At 36.0% G+C, this 15,818-nt stretch overlaps 1 protein-coding gene across 1 annotated transcript in view; it reads right to left on the reverse strand.

Annotated features, from left to right (window-relative positions):
• The window catches only part of LOC131166757 (uncharacterized), a 29,455-nt gene extending 13,991 nt beyond the window's left edge, over positions 1–15,464 (reverse strand). Inside the window, exons 1-3 of the mRNA XM_058125328.1 lie at positions 15,376–15,464; positions 15,093–15,290; positions 13,133–13,313 (exon numbers count right to left, since the gene is read on the reverse strand). Coding sequence (XP_057981311.1) covers positions 13,133–13,313; positions 15,093–15,290; positions 15,376–15,464 — 468 coding nt within the window. The remainder of the gene's footprint in view (positions 1–13,132; positions 13,314–15,092; positions 15,291–15,375) is intronic.
• Between the last annotated feature and the right edge of the window lie 354 nt (positions 15,465–15,818).

Consider the following 15,818-nt stretch of genomic DNA (forward strand, 5'->3'; position numbering starts at 1 on the left):
TGGTCAGACCAATTTGATAAGTTTGGATCAACCAATTGACATCAACATAATAGTATAGTTCTATTATTATTTCAAATTATTTTTTTAAAAAAAATTGTATAATATAGGACAACAGACATTCACCTTCTCTGAGGTTTTTAAAATTCCACAAACCTCTCCTCAAGTTTGAATCTAGGGATACTCATATCTCTTCATGTCAACTTTCTGTTAACATTCAAACGAAAGTTTAAAAAATAATTTTATTTTCAATTATGCCCTTATAGCTCAAGAGCTACTAGCTTCCTACATGTGATGTGACTGAAGTTTTTTTTTTATTTTTTGCTCTTATTTACAGAGTTCTTTTAAAAGTAATTTTTTCTTTATTTTACCCTTAATTATATACTCTAAACATTTCTATCAAATGGAAATCAACTTTCAATTTTACATCCATATCAAAATGAAACAAAAATAGTAAATTTTTTATTCTCATTGCTTTAATATTTACAACTCTCATCAAATTTCCTACTATTTTCCCTATGATCAAAACAAAATATGTAAACTATATTTCAAATAATAGATATGGGTTGAGGGTATAATTGGAAAATAAATTCATGTGTAGGAAACTAGCAAGTGCTGAGGATTGAGGGCATAATTGAAAAAATAATTTATTTCCTTAACTTAAATTTGAGTATTAATATAAAGTTGACATGAGGGGGTGTGGATGTCCATAGATTCAAACTTGAGGGGAGGTCTTTGTCTTTTCTTTTAAGCCTCATGAGAGGTGAATGTATGTTGTCCAAAAATATATAAAAGATTAATTAGGACAAAAGACATTAACCTCCCTTGAGGTTTGACAAAAAGACGAGGACTACCCCTAAGATTTCAAAAATCCCAAAAATCTTCCCTAAGATTTAAAAAATCTCCCAACCTATCCTGATATTTAATTTTTGGGGTACTAATGCCTTAAAAGCAAGTCTTTTTGTCAAATATAAAGGGAGATCTGTGTCTTTGTGGCAAATCTTAGGAAGAATCTGTGAAAATTTTGAGATCTTAAGGAAGGTCTAGGATTTTTGAAATCTCAAAAGAGGTTCATGTTTTTTTGTCAAACTTTGAGGGATGTTAGTGTCTTTTACTTAAAAAAAAAAAATACTAATAAATCATTCAAATGCCTAGTATAATTACAATACTATAAAATGTTTGCTATATGCAATTTTTATATAAATTAAATGACTAAATACATCATAAAATAAAAAACATAGTATAGTTGGATATTTTTAAATAGATCATAAAGTTAGAAAGCGTAAACTAAAAGTTCAAATTCTATATTTCATATATTAAAATTATCAAGTTGAATGTTGACTCTTCTATGTGTAAAATATGAATGGTAAATAAACAAAAATTAACTCAAATTTACAATAACTATTTAACCTTTGCTAGAGCCAATTTATTGATTTTTCCTGATTTTATTCTTTGCTTTATTGTTAAATATAGTGTTCAACTCAAGCTGAAAAGAAACTTTAATTATATGATCATTTCAGTACGATAGTTATATGCATAAAAATTATGAAACTTTAATTACTATTTTATGGACAATTTAGATATGCATCTATATATTATTTATTGATATCATTAGATATTAATTCATGGATTTATGCTCAAATTGAAATTTTCTAAGAAATTTTTTAACCAATCAAATGAGTGGTATTACACAATTTTACAATAAAAAAAATGCACTTTTAACTCCTAAAAATGTAAATCAAATGTAGGTCAAATGAATAACACATGTGGTAGTCATATTATAAATAGGTTTGGCTGGATTGGTAAGTTTGAAGTCAAACTGAGATCCGGCTTGCTTTCCTGATTAGGGATTAATTTTCATATTTCACAAATAATTTTCAAAATATTGTACTTAAGTGACCAATTTTCTCAGCTTAATTTATTAAATGATTTCATTTTTCCTAATTTACCTTATCACAATTGAACAAAAGGGTAAAATTATCATTTTATTAAGGATAACATTTTTTTCTGATGTGTTTAACTATCGACTAACGATTGATTAATGGAAGTTTCTTATTTTATTCATAAATTAAATTTCAAGGTGTTTTATGATGGTTTTTAGAAACTCGTGGGATTGAGTGTCATATTTAAAAAACTCAGTGGGTGTTGTTATATTTTACTCTTATGAATATGATGCACAACTATAGACCATAATCCATACCTCACAAGTGTATTTTTTTAAAAAATTCCTACTTGTTGAAATATCAAAGAGAAAAATAATGCACAGTCAAGATAAATACTATTTTTTTTTAAAAAAATTAACTCATAGTTATTTATATAAGAAAGAGAAAAAGCAATAAATAGATACTTTAAAAAAATTACTCATATTTTTTGAAATATTAAGAGAAAATTTGAAATAAATTCATTATATTTATTAATGCCTATTCATTTATAACTTGTTAATTAATTAGGTGAATTTGAATTTATGTTTTAGTCATCCATTTATAAATGGATTAGCTCTAACCTAACTCGATTCGAACCAATCCATTGACATGTTTTTGTTATCATTGATTAGAATATAAATCTGGACAAAACCTGCATCCATTTTTAGTTGAATTAAATAAATAAAAATAATAATAAAAAGGACATAATCAAATTTCAATTTAGTTCTTGTAAGCCAAGTTAGGCAAACATAGGGGGAGAACTAAAGATTATACAAGGGATCTCTCCCTCTACATGTCCAGGCACTTTTTTCAGATGTTAAACATATGAGGAATTTGTGCTACATTCATTAATATTAGATATATAAAGAGAGAGACCTATTTTTAGTATACTTAGAATTTAAAAAATAGGCACATGGATACGCCGAGAGTGAGGTCCCCCATTTAATTTCCTAGGAAGAACCTATCCTTCCTATCCCTAGAACCCATCTAGGAGTATGGTACGTGTTGACTTTTTGAATCTGATCCCTATTTTGATTAGGACAAACCACATTATCTCATCTGTGTGTTGAGTGAATGGATATGTTTACCTTTCTAGAAGCACAAATGATGCTGCAATATGGAAGCCACCTAAAAGATCATATTCCATGACGTATTCCATGAACATCAGGGGTAGTAGAGTTTGAAGACTTTGATTTTTGAGTTGTAATAGTCATTAGGGTTTATTTGTGCATGCATGCTCATATGTTTTTAATTGAAGCTCAACCTTGACTTAGATATACCTTAGGAACCCAAGAAAGTAATGAAAATCTTCTATACTTAAATATTAATTTCTATAAAAGGTTTGAAATATTTTTTTAATTAAAGATAAGGTCAAAAATGCATTTTCGTTAAGGCCAGTCAACCAACCTCTAAGGCCTAGTCGACTAGAGTGCTCTTAAGGCTAAAAATAAGGTTTTTACAAAGGCCCACTCGACTGGTTGTTCAAGCCCAGTCGACCAGACTGACCACTTAGGCAGTTTACAAAGGGCCTAGTCGACCGGCCTCCCACAAGTCGATTTGGGCAAGCAACCGACGTGTGCAAAAGGCCACAAATGCAATTATCAATGCCCCGGTAGACCAGCCGTTTTAAAACATATGAAGCTCAATCAACTGGATCATAGTGCCCAACATGTTGTTTTCGCGAAAATGGAAATCGCCCTAAGGCTTGTAACGACCCAAAAATTTCTACCATTTTTTTTCTATATATATCTCTGATACCATGATAATAATAATAATAATAATAATAATAATAATAATAATAATAATAATAATAATAATAATAATAATAATAATAATAAAGTCAACCCGTACCTAAGGTGGAGTATCGAGGATACTCCTGTTCATATTCACATTCTATCTATGCAGTGGAAAACAAAACATAACCCCAGTCTCCCAACAAAAACACATACCTTGTAATCCTGAAGCTACAACTCTACTATCTTGGAGCTCTCTCTGCTTGGCTGTCTTGATTTCCTGAAATATTTAAGATTCTTGCGGTGAGACACCCCTCAGTAAGACGGAATAAGTTAACATCAGTGTATGACAGATGAGTTTTACACAAATAACATAACTGTTAATTTAAACAATAACTAAGATAGCATTTAAATGTAAATACATATCATAACTCATGCCTATACCATTTAGAATACACGTTTTCTACTTGAATGTACTTCTAGCTATAAGTCATAGTTTCTATTTCTGTAAATCTACGTATATGTATATAATTGTGAAAATTTCCTTGGATGGATAATTGTAATCATGAATTAACCCCGCATGATCGGGTTGTGCGGCCCATGGGTCGGACTTAACCATGGCTGGCCTACTAGGTTAAGACAAACTATAATTCATCTGTAGTACGATTGGCCTGCTCAACCTAGTCCAGCCTGCCAAGGAGCTCCTCTACTCTTCACTGAGGCACAATCGACTGCCATTACCACACTCTATCTGAGATATGTGGTTGCACTATCTATAATATATTAGCTACGACATTGTGCTCTGTGTTCTATTCTGGTCCATCAGAGTTCTGATACTGTATAATACTATTCCAATATATTACTGTTTTACCATGATTCTGTAATAACTATAATACCATGATTCTATAATAATTGTAATACCATGATTTTGTGATAACTAAAATATCATGGTTCTATAATATCTATAATATCATGGTTCTGTAAAAGCTTTAATATTATGATTCTGTAAAAACTATGTAAAATTCTGTATCAAATTTCTGTACTAAAACTAGTATTTCTCATGGCACACAATTTGAGTAATGCTCATAATACTATATTCTGTATGGGAAAACTGTATTTTACTACTATATGGAAAAAAATATATTTTTTATTGTATGAAAATAATATATCATCTATAGGGTTTTTCATGCAACCCAAATTTTTGAATTTTCCCAAATATGCATATCATTTGAAAAATCATAAATTTTCATGCCCATAATTTCATATCTTGTAATATCCAGAAAATCATATACTGATATTTCATAATCTTATACTATACTTTAACTTGAAAAAAATTCTAAAAATAACTGATATAACTTATTCCCTGTACATGTTTACTGAGAGCATGCCTACAAGTATCCTAGACCGACGCTTGCGGCGTTCGCACAATCCATGTATTAACAAACCCTACCTTAATTAGTTCAACCCTAGAATAATAATCATTTAAACATCCCCAAGCCCATACACTCCATTCAATTAGTTAAATTCTAAATAGTTAACACATTCATCATCCTGACCTCAACTTTGGAGTGGTACTTGGAAACCCCAAAACATAAAATTGCTTCAATTAACTTGCTAAGGGTGACTCCTAGGACCTCGTAGTAATGTTTGAATGTTGAATCAGGTTGAAATCGGAGAGAAATCGAAGAGAGAAGGGAGAGGGTTTTCGTAGGTTTAGAGAGAGAGAGAGAGAGAGAGAGAGAGAGAGAGAGAGAGAGAGAGAGAGAGAGAGAGAGAGAGAGAGAGAGAGAGAGAGAGAGAGAGAGAGAGAGAGAGATTTATTTTTGTTTAAACTAAAACAAGGCTGCAAGATTCCCTTTTATTCAGCACTGTTAGACGAAACTGTCGATGGTTTGGGATTTTAACCCTTCTGTTTTTCACTGTTTAACTATTACTGGGCCGCGGTTACACAAAATCATCGATAATTTTTTAGACCTCCTACCAAACCGTCGACAATTTGGTTTACACCAAACCAACTTCCATATTTTCTTTGTTTTTCTTATTATTTAAATTTTCTAGGTCTCTACATCCTCCCTTTCTTACAATTTTCGTCCTCAAAATTTGCTATTTATCACATTTACCAACCTTAAGGAAAAGCTCCAAAATCTTATTAATTACCCTCACTTATGGTGGAGGAATACCGTGATTACAAGGGAGGGTTCTACGAGATTACAATCATTCACATAATAAGAAAACTCTCCCAAAACCATTCATAACCAAAACTTAAAATACTAACTATTCTACACTATACAAGTCAATAAACATACATTGTCATTTACTTTTACTTTTACTAGCTCTACCCTGGGCTCCCCTGAATAGGCGTGGATAGCTCTGGCACATCTTATCCTCCAATTCCCATGAAGCTTCTTCAATTGTGTGATTAAGCCAAAGTACTTTTACTAGTGCGATTTTTTAGTGCGTAGTTCCTGCTCCTTCCAATCCAAAATCTGCACTTATACTTCTGCGTATGACAGGATATCTCTAAGCTCTGGTGCCTCATAACTGATTATGTGTGAAGGATTTGGGACGTACTTCCTCAACATAGATACATGGAATACATCATGGATTTTGGACAACACCGGTGGTAACACTAACTAGTAGGCAACTAGACCCACTCTTTCCAATATCTTAAATGGTATAATAAACCTAGGGCTCAGCTTACCCTTTTTCCCAAACCTCATAACTCATTTCATTGATGCAACTTTCAAGAATACATGATCCTCCGCACTAAACTCCAACTCTCGTCGACGGGTGTCAGCATAACTTTTATGTTAACTCTGAGCTGTTTTGATCCTGTCTCGGATAAGTCTAACTTTCTTGGAGGTTTGTTGAACAATATCTGGCCCCAATACTTGTATTTTACCAATTTCATCCCAATATAATGGAGATCGGCACCTCCAACCATACAATGCTTCATATGGTGCCATCCCGATACTGGCCTGGTAGCTATTAATATAAGAAAATTCAACCAATGGAAAAAATCGTATCCAACTACCTCTGAAGTCTAGCACACAAGCTCGTAACATATCCTCCAGTATCTGTATGGTCCTCTTTGTTTGTCCATTAGTCTGAGGATGAAATGTTGTGCGTAATGTCAATTGAGAACCCATGGCTCCTTGCAAACTCCTTTAGAAACGAGATGTGAACCGTGGTTCTTGATATGATACTATGGACATTGGTATGCCATGCAATCTAACTATCTCCCGTATATACAATTATGTCAATCTACTTATGGAGTTGTTAACTCTGATTGGAAGGAAATGGGCAGTCTTCATTAATCGGTCAATGACTACCCATTTGGCGTCCTGTCCATGCAATGCCGGCAGTAACCTTGTGACAAAGTCCATCGAAATGTGTTCTCACTTCCATTCGAGAATGTGGAGTGGCTGCAACGTTCCCGCCAGTATTTGATGCTCAATTTTTACCTTCTAACATGTCAAACACTACTCTACAAATGCAAAGATTTTTTTCTTCATATTACTCCACCAGCTGTACATCTTAGTACTTCCCGGGTGCACTGTATAAAGGGATTGATTTGTTTCCTCCAGAATAATTCTCCTGATCTCAGCATCAACAGGTATGCAAAGTCTGGTACGGAACCTGAAAGCTCCATTCTTAGAGATATTAAACTATGCTCCCTGACTATTTTGCACTTTATCCATAATCGTTAATGATTTCATATATTTCATTTAGGCATCTTTAATTCTTTCTTGTAAGGTGGGGGTGAAATACCAGAATAACAATGAGGGTCTGACGAATTCCCTTTACTAACTCTACACCAAGCCTTTCTAAATCCATTTGGATCGGATGCTGAGTCATCATTGTTGATACTGATGAACCCTCTGATTTCCTACTCAAAGCATCAACTACCACATTAGCTTTTCGTGGGTGGTAATTGATGGTGTAGTAATAATCTTTAATCAGCTCTAGTCACCTTCTCTATCTCATATTTAATTCTTTTTGTGTGAAGAAATACTTCAAACTTTTGTGGTCTGTGAAAATCTCACACCTAACCCCATACAAATAATGTCTCCAAATTTTTAAGGCATAAACCACCACTGCTAACTCTAGCTCATGGGTAGGGTAATGTTTTTATATTCTTTGAGTTTCCATGAAGCATAAGCTATAACTCTCCCCCGCTGCATCAAAACACACCCGAGCCCTTTGTGTGATGCATCGCTGTAAATTACAAAACCCTCTTCTCCCGAAGGAATTGTTAGAACCAGTGCAGTGATGAGTCACTGCTTTAATTCCTGAAAGCTCGGTTCGTACTCATCTATCCATTCAAACCTTACATTCTTCTTGGTAAATTTGGTCAAAGGGTCTGACAATTTAGAGAATCCCTCTACAAACCGGCTATAGTATCCTGCTACTCCCAAGAAACTCTTGATCTCTTACACATTTTTCGGTCATACCCTGTAGAGACTAAGAAAATAATAACTATTAGGAAAGATAATAAATAGAATAGATAAATAAATAATATGGAAAAGGGAAGATTTTAAAGGAAAAGACAGCAGACCTTGTTGATGAATCTTCTGTCTTCGTCGACGAGTGTCTCTCTAGAGATCGTTGATGAAGTTTAGTCCCTTGTCGACGAAGAGATCCCGAACGACGGAAACTTCAGAATTTGGGTTCGTCGATGAAGTCCTTATTTTGTCGACGAATGTGCTTCAGTGGCTCGTCGATGAAGACGTCATCTCATTGACGAGAGTCACCGAGTATAAATTGAAATTTTCATTTCTTATTCATTAAGCAAACTCAAAATCTTCGTTTTCTCTCTCTCTAAAAATGCCTCTGTCTGCCTTCTCTCTAAGATTCTAGCCTGGATTCAGCTTGAATCAACAAATGGAAACTGCTATGGTGTTTTAGAGGAGATTCTCTACACATCTAGCAAAGTAGATTTCTAAACTAGGCTTTCTAAGCATCGCTCCAAAGTTGAGGTAAGGGTTAGGATTCCTAGTTTTTGGGGTTTTAAATGCGTATTTGAGGTTTATGGATTGAGAAAATGTTGAAATAGTAGGTTATTTAAGGTTTATTTGATTAAACTAGGGTTTTTGAATCAAGGTTCGGGTGAGCGCCGTAGGCATCATTTTGGGGTTTCTACTGGCGTAGTTCAAGAAATCAGGTAAGGGGAATATATTAAATCAGGATTTTTGAGGAAATAATTAGTGAAAAATGAAAATTTTATGTATATATGTATATGATTTTCTGGTGAGTTCCGAAATGCCAACCATTGAATTATGAATTTCTAAGCCTAGGGTTGTGCTACTAGATATTATTTGTGAAAATAGAAAGTTAAAACGATAGATTTTCTGGATAATTGTGTAAGGAATTAAATGTATATTTTCAGTATATGAATGATGATTGTGGGTTGGATTATTTTACAGGAAACGTATGAAATATGTTGTAAAATTGTGTGGCATGAGTAAAATGAAGTTTTGTGTTAAACTATGATATATGTGTGAGATGCAGGAAATATTGGAAATGCATTGAGAATTAAATGTGATATGATTTATTCTACATGTGTTTTGATAATGTTAAATTAAAATGTATGGTTTGAGAACTCTGGTGGACCATAAAAGGGCACAATACTGTTGCGGATATATATGGAAGCACTGGTGCACCCACACGTCTTAGAGAGTGTGGAGACGAGATTATTGATTGTGCTGGGAAGGGTAGTGTCCCCCCTGGAGTCTAGACCAGTATGGGAATAGCCAATCGGACCTACAAACTGTAGAATGTGGTTGATTTAACTCTAGAGGGCCAACCAGGATTAGGTCCAACCTTCCGGCTACACAACCCATCATGGGGCGGAAGCATAACTATGATTTTTCACCGGTATAGAGAGTTCTAAATGCATAATTGTTATTTTAACCATGGATAATATGAGAACAATAGACATGGAATAGCAGATATGGGAACAATGGATACAAGAACAGCAGACGAGAATGATATGAAAACAGAATATGTGAAAGCATGCATGAATATACGAATGAGAAATGTAGAATATGAATGTGAAAAGTGAAATATGAATAATACAGAGATAATTGATACAGAGTAAAGAAAGAAATGTATTATATATTGTATTATAGAATGTATTTGAGGTTGTTATAATTTGTGTATTCCCAAGAGGGGGGGGGTGAATTGGAATTTTAAACTTTTATCTCCTAGGTTAAATGAGATAGCCGTATAATACAACCTAGGGTCTTCCTATGCAGTTCCAAATGCGCCAATAAATATAATATGGGGAAAATTTAAATCATACGCATCATTCACACCATAACATACATGTGCGGTAAATATAAAGTGTCGAAATATAAACAAGGCACACGATATGTTATCGAGGTTTGGCCAACTGTGCTTACATCCCCGCCTCTAACTTGCAAGCCAGAGGATTCCACTAATAGCTCACTTAAGGGTGGAGCGGTACCGTTTACAACTAGGTCAAATTAACACAGGACTGACCTTAACCTTAACCAGGTCAAATTAACACAGGGCTGACCTCAACCTACACCCCTTAATAGGATGACGCACCTAGCTTTCCTAACCTGGTCTTAACCAATCCGGGACTATTCCAGGGCTAGTATCCCTCTTCAGGCCCGTGCCTGGATACACAACAGTATTTGAAATACAATGAAATGGTACAATGAAAATTCTTTCAAGTAAAGCAGATATGTACCCAGTTACGCGCAATCACATACACCACAAATGATATAATAAGTAAGCTCAATGTGGTCTTAAGATGTCTACTCTCAAATAGATTTACTATTGATGTAATTCATGCGTGAGAGTGCAAACCTATATGATCTTTGTATCACTAGATATTCAATATAAATGCTCAAGCAAAGATATTAGCCACACTTCATATATTTCAATCAACAAGTTTTCTCAATACATATATGTATATAAAGCTCTAGCAATGTATAAGTTTGGTTTGCAAAAAGAGTTTAATCTTTGTATTCAACTATAGATATAAATCAATGAATATTGCAACAAAGATTTTGCTCACAAAAACAATATCTCTTTAAAGATTTATCAAGACAAAGCACACTCGATATTTGAAAGTATTTTGAGATGGTTTTTGCAATCCACACCAAATACAAACTTCACAAGGTGTTGCAATAAATGTGCAATACTTGGAAGTTTAATATAAGTATTCTTAGGAGAGACTTATTAACAAGTCCCCTAAGAATACTTGGGTTAGCTCTCAATTAAAATTGTCAAAAACAATTACCACACATGGGAGAGCAACCCTAGAAGGCAACAACACTTAAATCACACTTACAAAAATGTTTGAGTAGAAGATTTGGTAAGAGTAAGTGTTGGAGGATGAGTATTATAAGCTTTGGAATTTTTAGAGAATTTCTCCTAATCAAAGATTGCTAATCCCTTATTAATTTTCTCAAATGAACTCATATATATAGGCATGAGAGAAAATATGACCGTTGGGGACCTATTGGGTATTCTTAGGAAAGTTTAATGATGTTTAAAGCATTTTAACCCTGTTTAAAAAATATTAACTGCAGTAAAAAATCAGGGCAACCCGAGAGGTCCGGTCGACCAGAATAGGTTCGGTCGACTAAGTCTCATATGGTTTGGTCGACCAGGGAACTTTTGAACTGAGGTCTCGGTTGACCAGGAGAAGGAGATTTCCCAATTTTTTGAGGTTCGGTCGACCAGGCCATTTTGAACTGGCTGGTTTGGTCGACCAGACTGCTGGGAATTCTCTTGAGGACCCTCCGGTCGACCAGGTAGTTGGAGAACAAAAGTTTTCGGTCGACCAGATGGTCAAATGTTGACCATGGAGGGTTTCGGTCTACTAGGTCTCTTTGAACAACCTCTTTCGATCGACCAGGTGGTCAAACTTTTGACCCAGGGAGGTTTCGGTCGACCAGGGCCTTTTGAACTACCTGGTTCGGTCGACCAGATGGTCAAACTTTGACCTAGGGAGGTTTCGGTCGACCAGGGCCTTTTGAACTACCTGGTTCGGTCGACCAGATGGTCAAACTTTTGACCCAGGGAGGTTTCGGTCGACCAGGGCTTTTTGAACTAATTTGGCTGGTCGACCGAAAGTGCACCATGTGTGCATTTTGGTCCCATTTCGAAACATACAAGTCCTATTCAAGTACCTAACAAACAAATGTGTAAATGAGTGTGTCCTAGGGATCACTTGGAGTCCAATTCGAAGACACCGGAAAAGTTTGGCGTCGGTTAACCGAAGGGTAAACCCTAAGGTCTTTTTAAGGTCATTTTTCATTCACAGTTTGTTTGAGCTTACGTAATAAATCATACATGTGATGTGTGAGCTTATTACAAACCAATCCTTATTTACTATTACAGACCTTTCCGACTTAAATATTACAGACCCGAATATAAATTACAACAAATAAATTATATTTAGGGTCTTCAAAGTCTTCATTTTCCTCCGAGTCTCTGAGTGCCATCATAGGATACTACCAAGATAATCCTGCACATCAACTCGGCAGTCATTAAATACCTGAGTATTTGTCATAATCAAAATAGGGTATGACCCATAGGGTCAACAGAGGTGAAGTATACACTCTGCCTAAGGGTTTGCTGAGAAAGGTGAGTGCCCTGATAGGTATCAGATGTAGCTATATTAGGCTGCATAACGTATTAGAGCAGAGGGAAGCTACTTGTATGGGCGGGTAATATTACCTATTCTTGAGAACTTCTACCAGTTACCTTTGTGTGAATGTGTGTGTACGAGATAAACTAACCACTTGAGGACTTATTGAGTAAGGTAAGTGCCCTGATATGCTTCAGTTGTGACCGTAGGTTGCTCAAGGTTTTAGAGCAGAGGGGTGCTACTTGTATGGGCGGGGAATCACCCCTATCCTTGGGAACTCTGTTTGGTAAAATACTTTACATGTGTTTGAGTAGGAACAGAGAATGATTTCATAATTGTGGTTTCATTTAAAATTAATGAATATATATATATATATATATATATATATTGTACTTAAATCTCATGATTGTCACACACTGATTTAATGTATTCCATCCTTACTGAGATGTGTCTCACCCAATAGTTGAATTTCATCTTTTCAAGACCTCCGCGGGATCGTACTTAGAGAGCTCGGGGCTGTTGTAGTGTTTTAAGATAGAGGGTATAAACTTTTGGATGTGTATATTATTTTTGGGTTTGTTTATGTTTTCAGAGATGCATATATGTTTATGAATACTAGTCGTTTGGAGGATACCTTTTGAGATTGTATATAGATCTAGAAACTCTGGTATATTTTTTAAGAATTGTTGTTATTTTTGCCGTGTGATTGCGATTATGTTATCAGATACATATGAAATGAACATGTGGCACCCGAGCCCCACTTGACGGGTTTGAGGTGTCACAAGGTGGTATTAGAGGTGTTTTTCAAATAACACTATGGGCCCTGGTTTCAAGTTTGAGGCGTTACATACCCAGTCTACTACCGTCTCAATCTTACTCGGATCCACAGTGATGCCACCCCTAGATACCACATGTCCAAGGAAAGTGACTTGCTTCAACCAGAATTTGCACTTCTTGAATTTTTCATACAACTTTCTTTCTCTTAGTATCTGTAGAACTGTCTTCAGATGATCCTCATGCTCCTCGGAGCTCCTTGAATATACCAAAATGTCATCAATAAAGACTACAAAAAACTGATATAGGTATTGATGGAACACCCTATTCATCAGATCCATAAATACAGTAGGAGCATTCGTCAGTTCAAACGGTATAACCAGGAACTCATAATGGCCATACCAAGTCCGAAACGCTATCTTTGGAATATCCTCCACCCTGACCTTCACTTGATGGTACCCGGATCTAAGATTAATCTTGGAGAAAGTTTGTGTCTCTTGAAGTTGGTCAAATAAGTCATTAATATGGGGAAGCGGGTATTTATTATTAATGGCCACTTTATTGATTTCTATGTAGTCGATGCATATTCTCATCAACCTATATTTCTTTTTACAAACAATACCGACGCTCCCTTGGGTGACATGCTTGGTCTGATAAACCCCTTGTCTAACAATTCTTGTAGTTGTTCCTTCAACTCTTTTAATTCTGCCAATGCCATTCTTTACGTCGCTTTAGAAATCGGCATTGATCCCGGAGACAAATCAATAGCAAACTCTATCTCACGATTAGGAGGTAGTCCCGACAAATCCTATGAAAACACATAAGGAAAATCGCTCACTATTGGGATATCTTTCAACTTTAATTCCCCTTCTAGCACTTCTTTCACACAGGCTAGGTTCCCCTGACATCCCTCCAATAGCAACTTCCTTTCCTGAATGGCTGATAATATATGTGGTGGGGTGCGCACACATGTCCCCACAAATCTGTACTCCTACTCTCCTAGAGGTCTGAATACTACCTCTTTCTGATAGTAGTCAATGTTGGCATTGTGGGCAGCTAGCCAGTCCATTCCCAGAATTATCTCAAAACCATATATATCTAAGACTACCAAATTAGCAGGCAACGACCTCCCTTGAATACTAATTGGACAGTTTTTGAGTACCTTCCTACACAACACTATGGTCCCGGTCGGTGTAGCCACTGATAAACTAACATCTAGTGGCCGAGTTTCTAAATCACATATCTTGATGAATTCCTAGGTTATGAAGGAGAGAGTCGCCCCTGAATCAAATAAAACAATAGTTTTATACGAAAAAATAGGGATAATACATGTCACGACATTACCCGCTGCCTCAGTGTCTCCTGGTGTCAGAGCATAGACCCGTGCTGGGGCGGTGTTCCTCTACTGATTTCCTCTGGGTGTTTGATTGTTTCCCCAGAATATCTAGGAGCTGGTGGATTAACTGGCTGTGCTCAGCAATATCTAACAATATGTTTGGGTCTCCCGTAATGATAAAAAACATTCTCTCCCACACGACATTCCCCACGTGCCTCCTATTACATCTGGGACAAATCGGGTAGGTCTGAGTCCCCTGATACACCCGCCTTCCTATCTCCTATCTCTGTCCCCCACTGTTCCTCCTTCTCGGACCTTGACTAGATCCCTCCTGAAACCCAATAGGCATAGGATTCTTCCTTTGACTCTGCCCCTTTATGCCTCTCTATCGAGTGGTCTCGGCTACGGTGGCTTTATCCACCAACTCAGAAAAATGTCGTATCTGCAGAACCACCACCTACTCATACACCTCTTGTATCAGCCCCCTCTCAAATCTTTATACCTTCCTAAACTCGTCTGGGATCATGAAGGGAGCAAAACAAGACAGCTCTATAAATTTTATAGCGTATTGTGGCATTGCCAATTGACCCTGAGTCAAATTTAAGAATTCCTCTATCTTGGCATCTCTAACAAAGGTGGGAAAATAGCAGTCGTAAAAGAACTCCTTAAACCTCCCCCAAGACAGTGCTACTAGTGCTGACCTCTGCTCCTCCAAGAGCTTCACCACTGACCACCACCATTTTTCCACCCCTGTCAACTTGAAAGTGGCATACAACACTCTCTGTTCGTCGATGCAATGCAGTACTGTCAAGATTTTCTTAATTTCCTGCAGCCAGTTTTCTGCCTTAATCGGATCTGCACTTCCTGAAAGGGTTGGAGGATTCATATGGGTAAGCTGTCTGATCAAACAACCCTGATTAGCTGGTAATAGCTTTAGAATTCCAGGCTATTTTTGCCATCACCCACTAAGCAACACTATGCAACAAGACTGTATCAAAATTTCTGCTGCCCATATTAGAAGGCTCTGCATCATCACTACCTCTAGCATGAGCATAGTTATTTCCAAGGTCCATCGTGAAAATAGAACAAAACAGTCTTAGAATTCTATCATCATAACACAACTAATACACTCATCAGACTAAGAACCATAAGATATTCTCCTATATCCATTCATCTTAACGTCCTCATATTTCCCAATTTAAGATTTAGTCTTACAACTTAGAAGCAAGAACCGGAAACAGTTTACCATGGCTTTCCTAAAATCATCACCTCAGAAAAATCACAGAAACTATCACGAAATTTCCTACCTCCAAGCTGCAAGACAGAACCCTAAATTTCAATCTTATCCTCCAAGAATGACTGACTTATGTCCTCGTCTACCCATCTCCTATTCTCATCAAGATTCATTCTTATACCTTGATATTGTA

The sequence above is a fragment of the Malania oleifera genome, chromosome 10, assembly GCF_029873635.1.
Source record: "Malania oleifera isolate guangnan ecotype guangnan chromosome 10, ASM2987363v1, whole genome shotgun sequence".
Lineage (NCBI taxonomy): Eukaryota > Viridiplantae > Streptophyta > Magnoliopsida > Santalales > Ximeniaceae > Malania > Malania oleifera.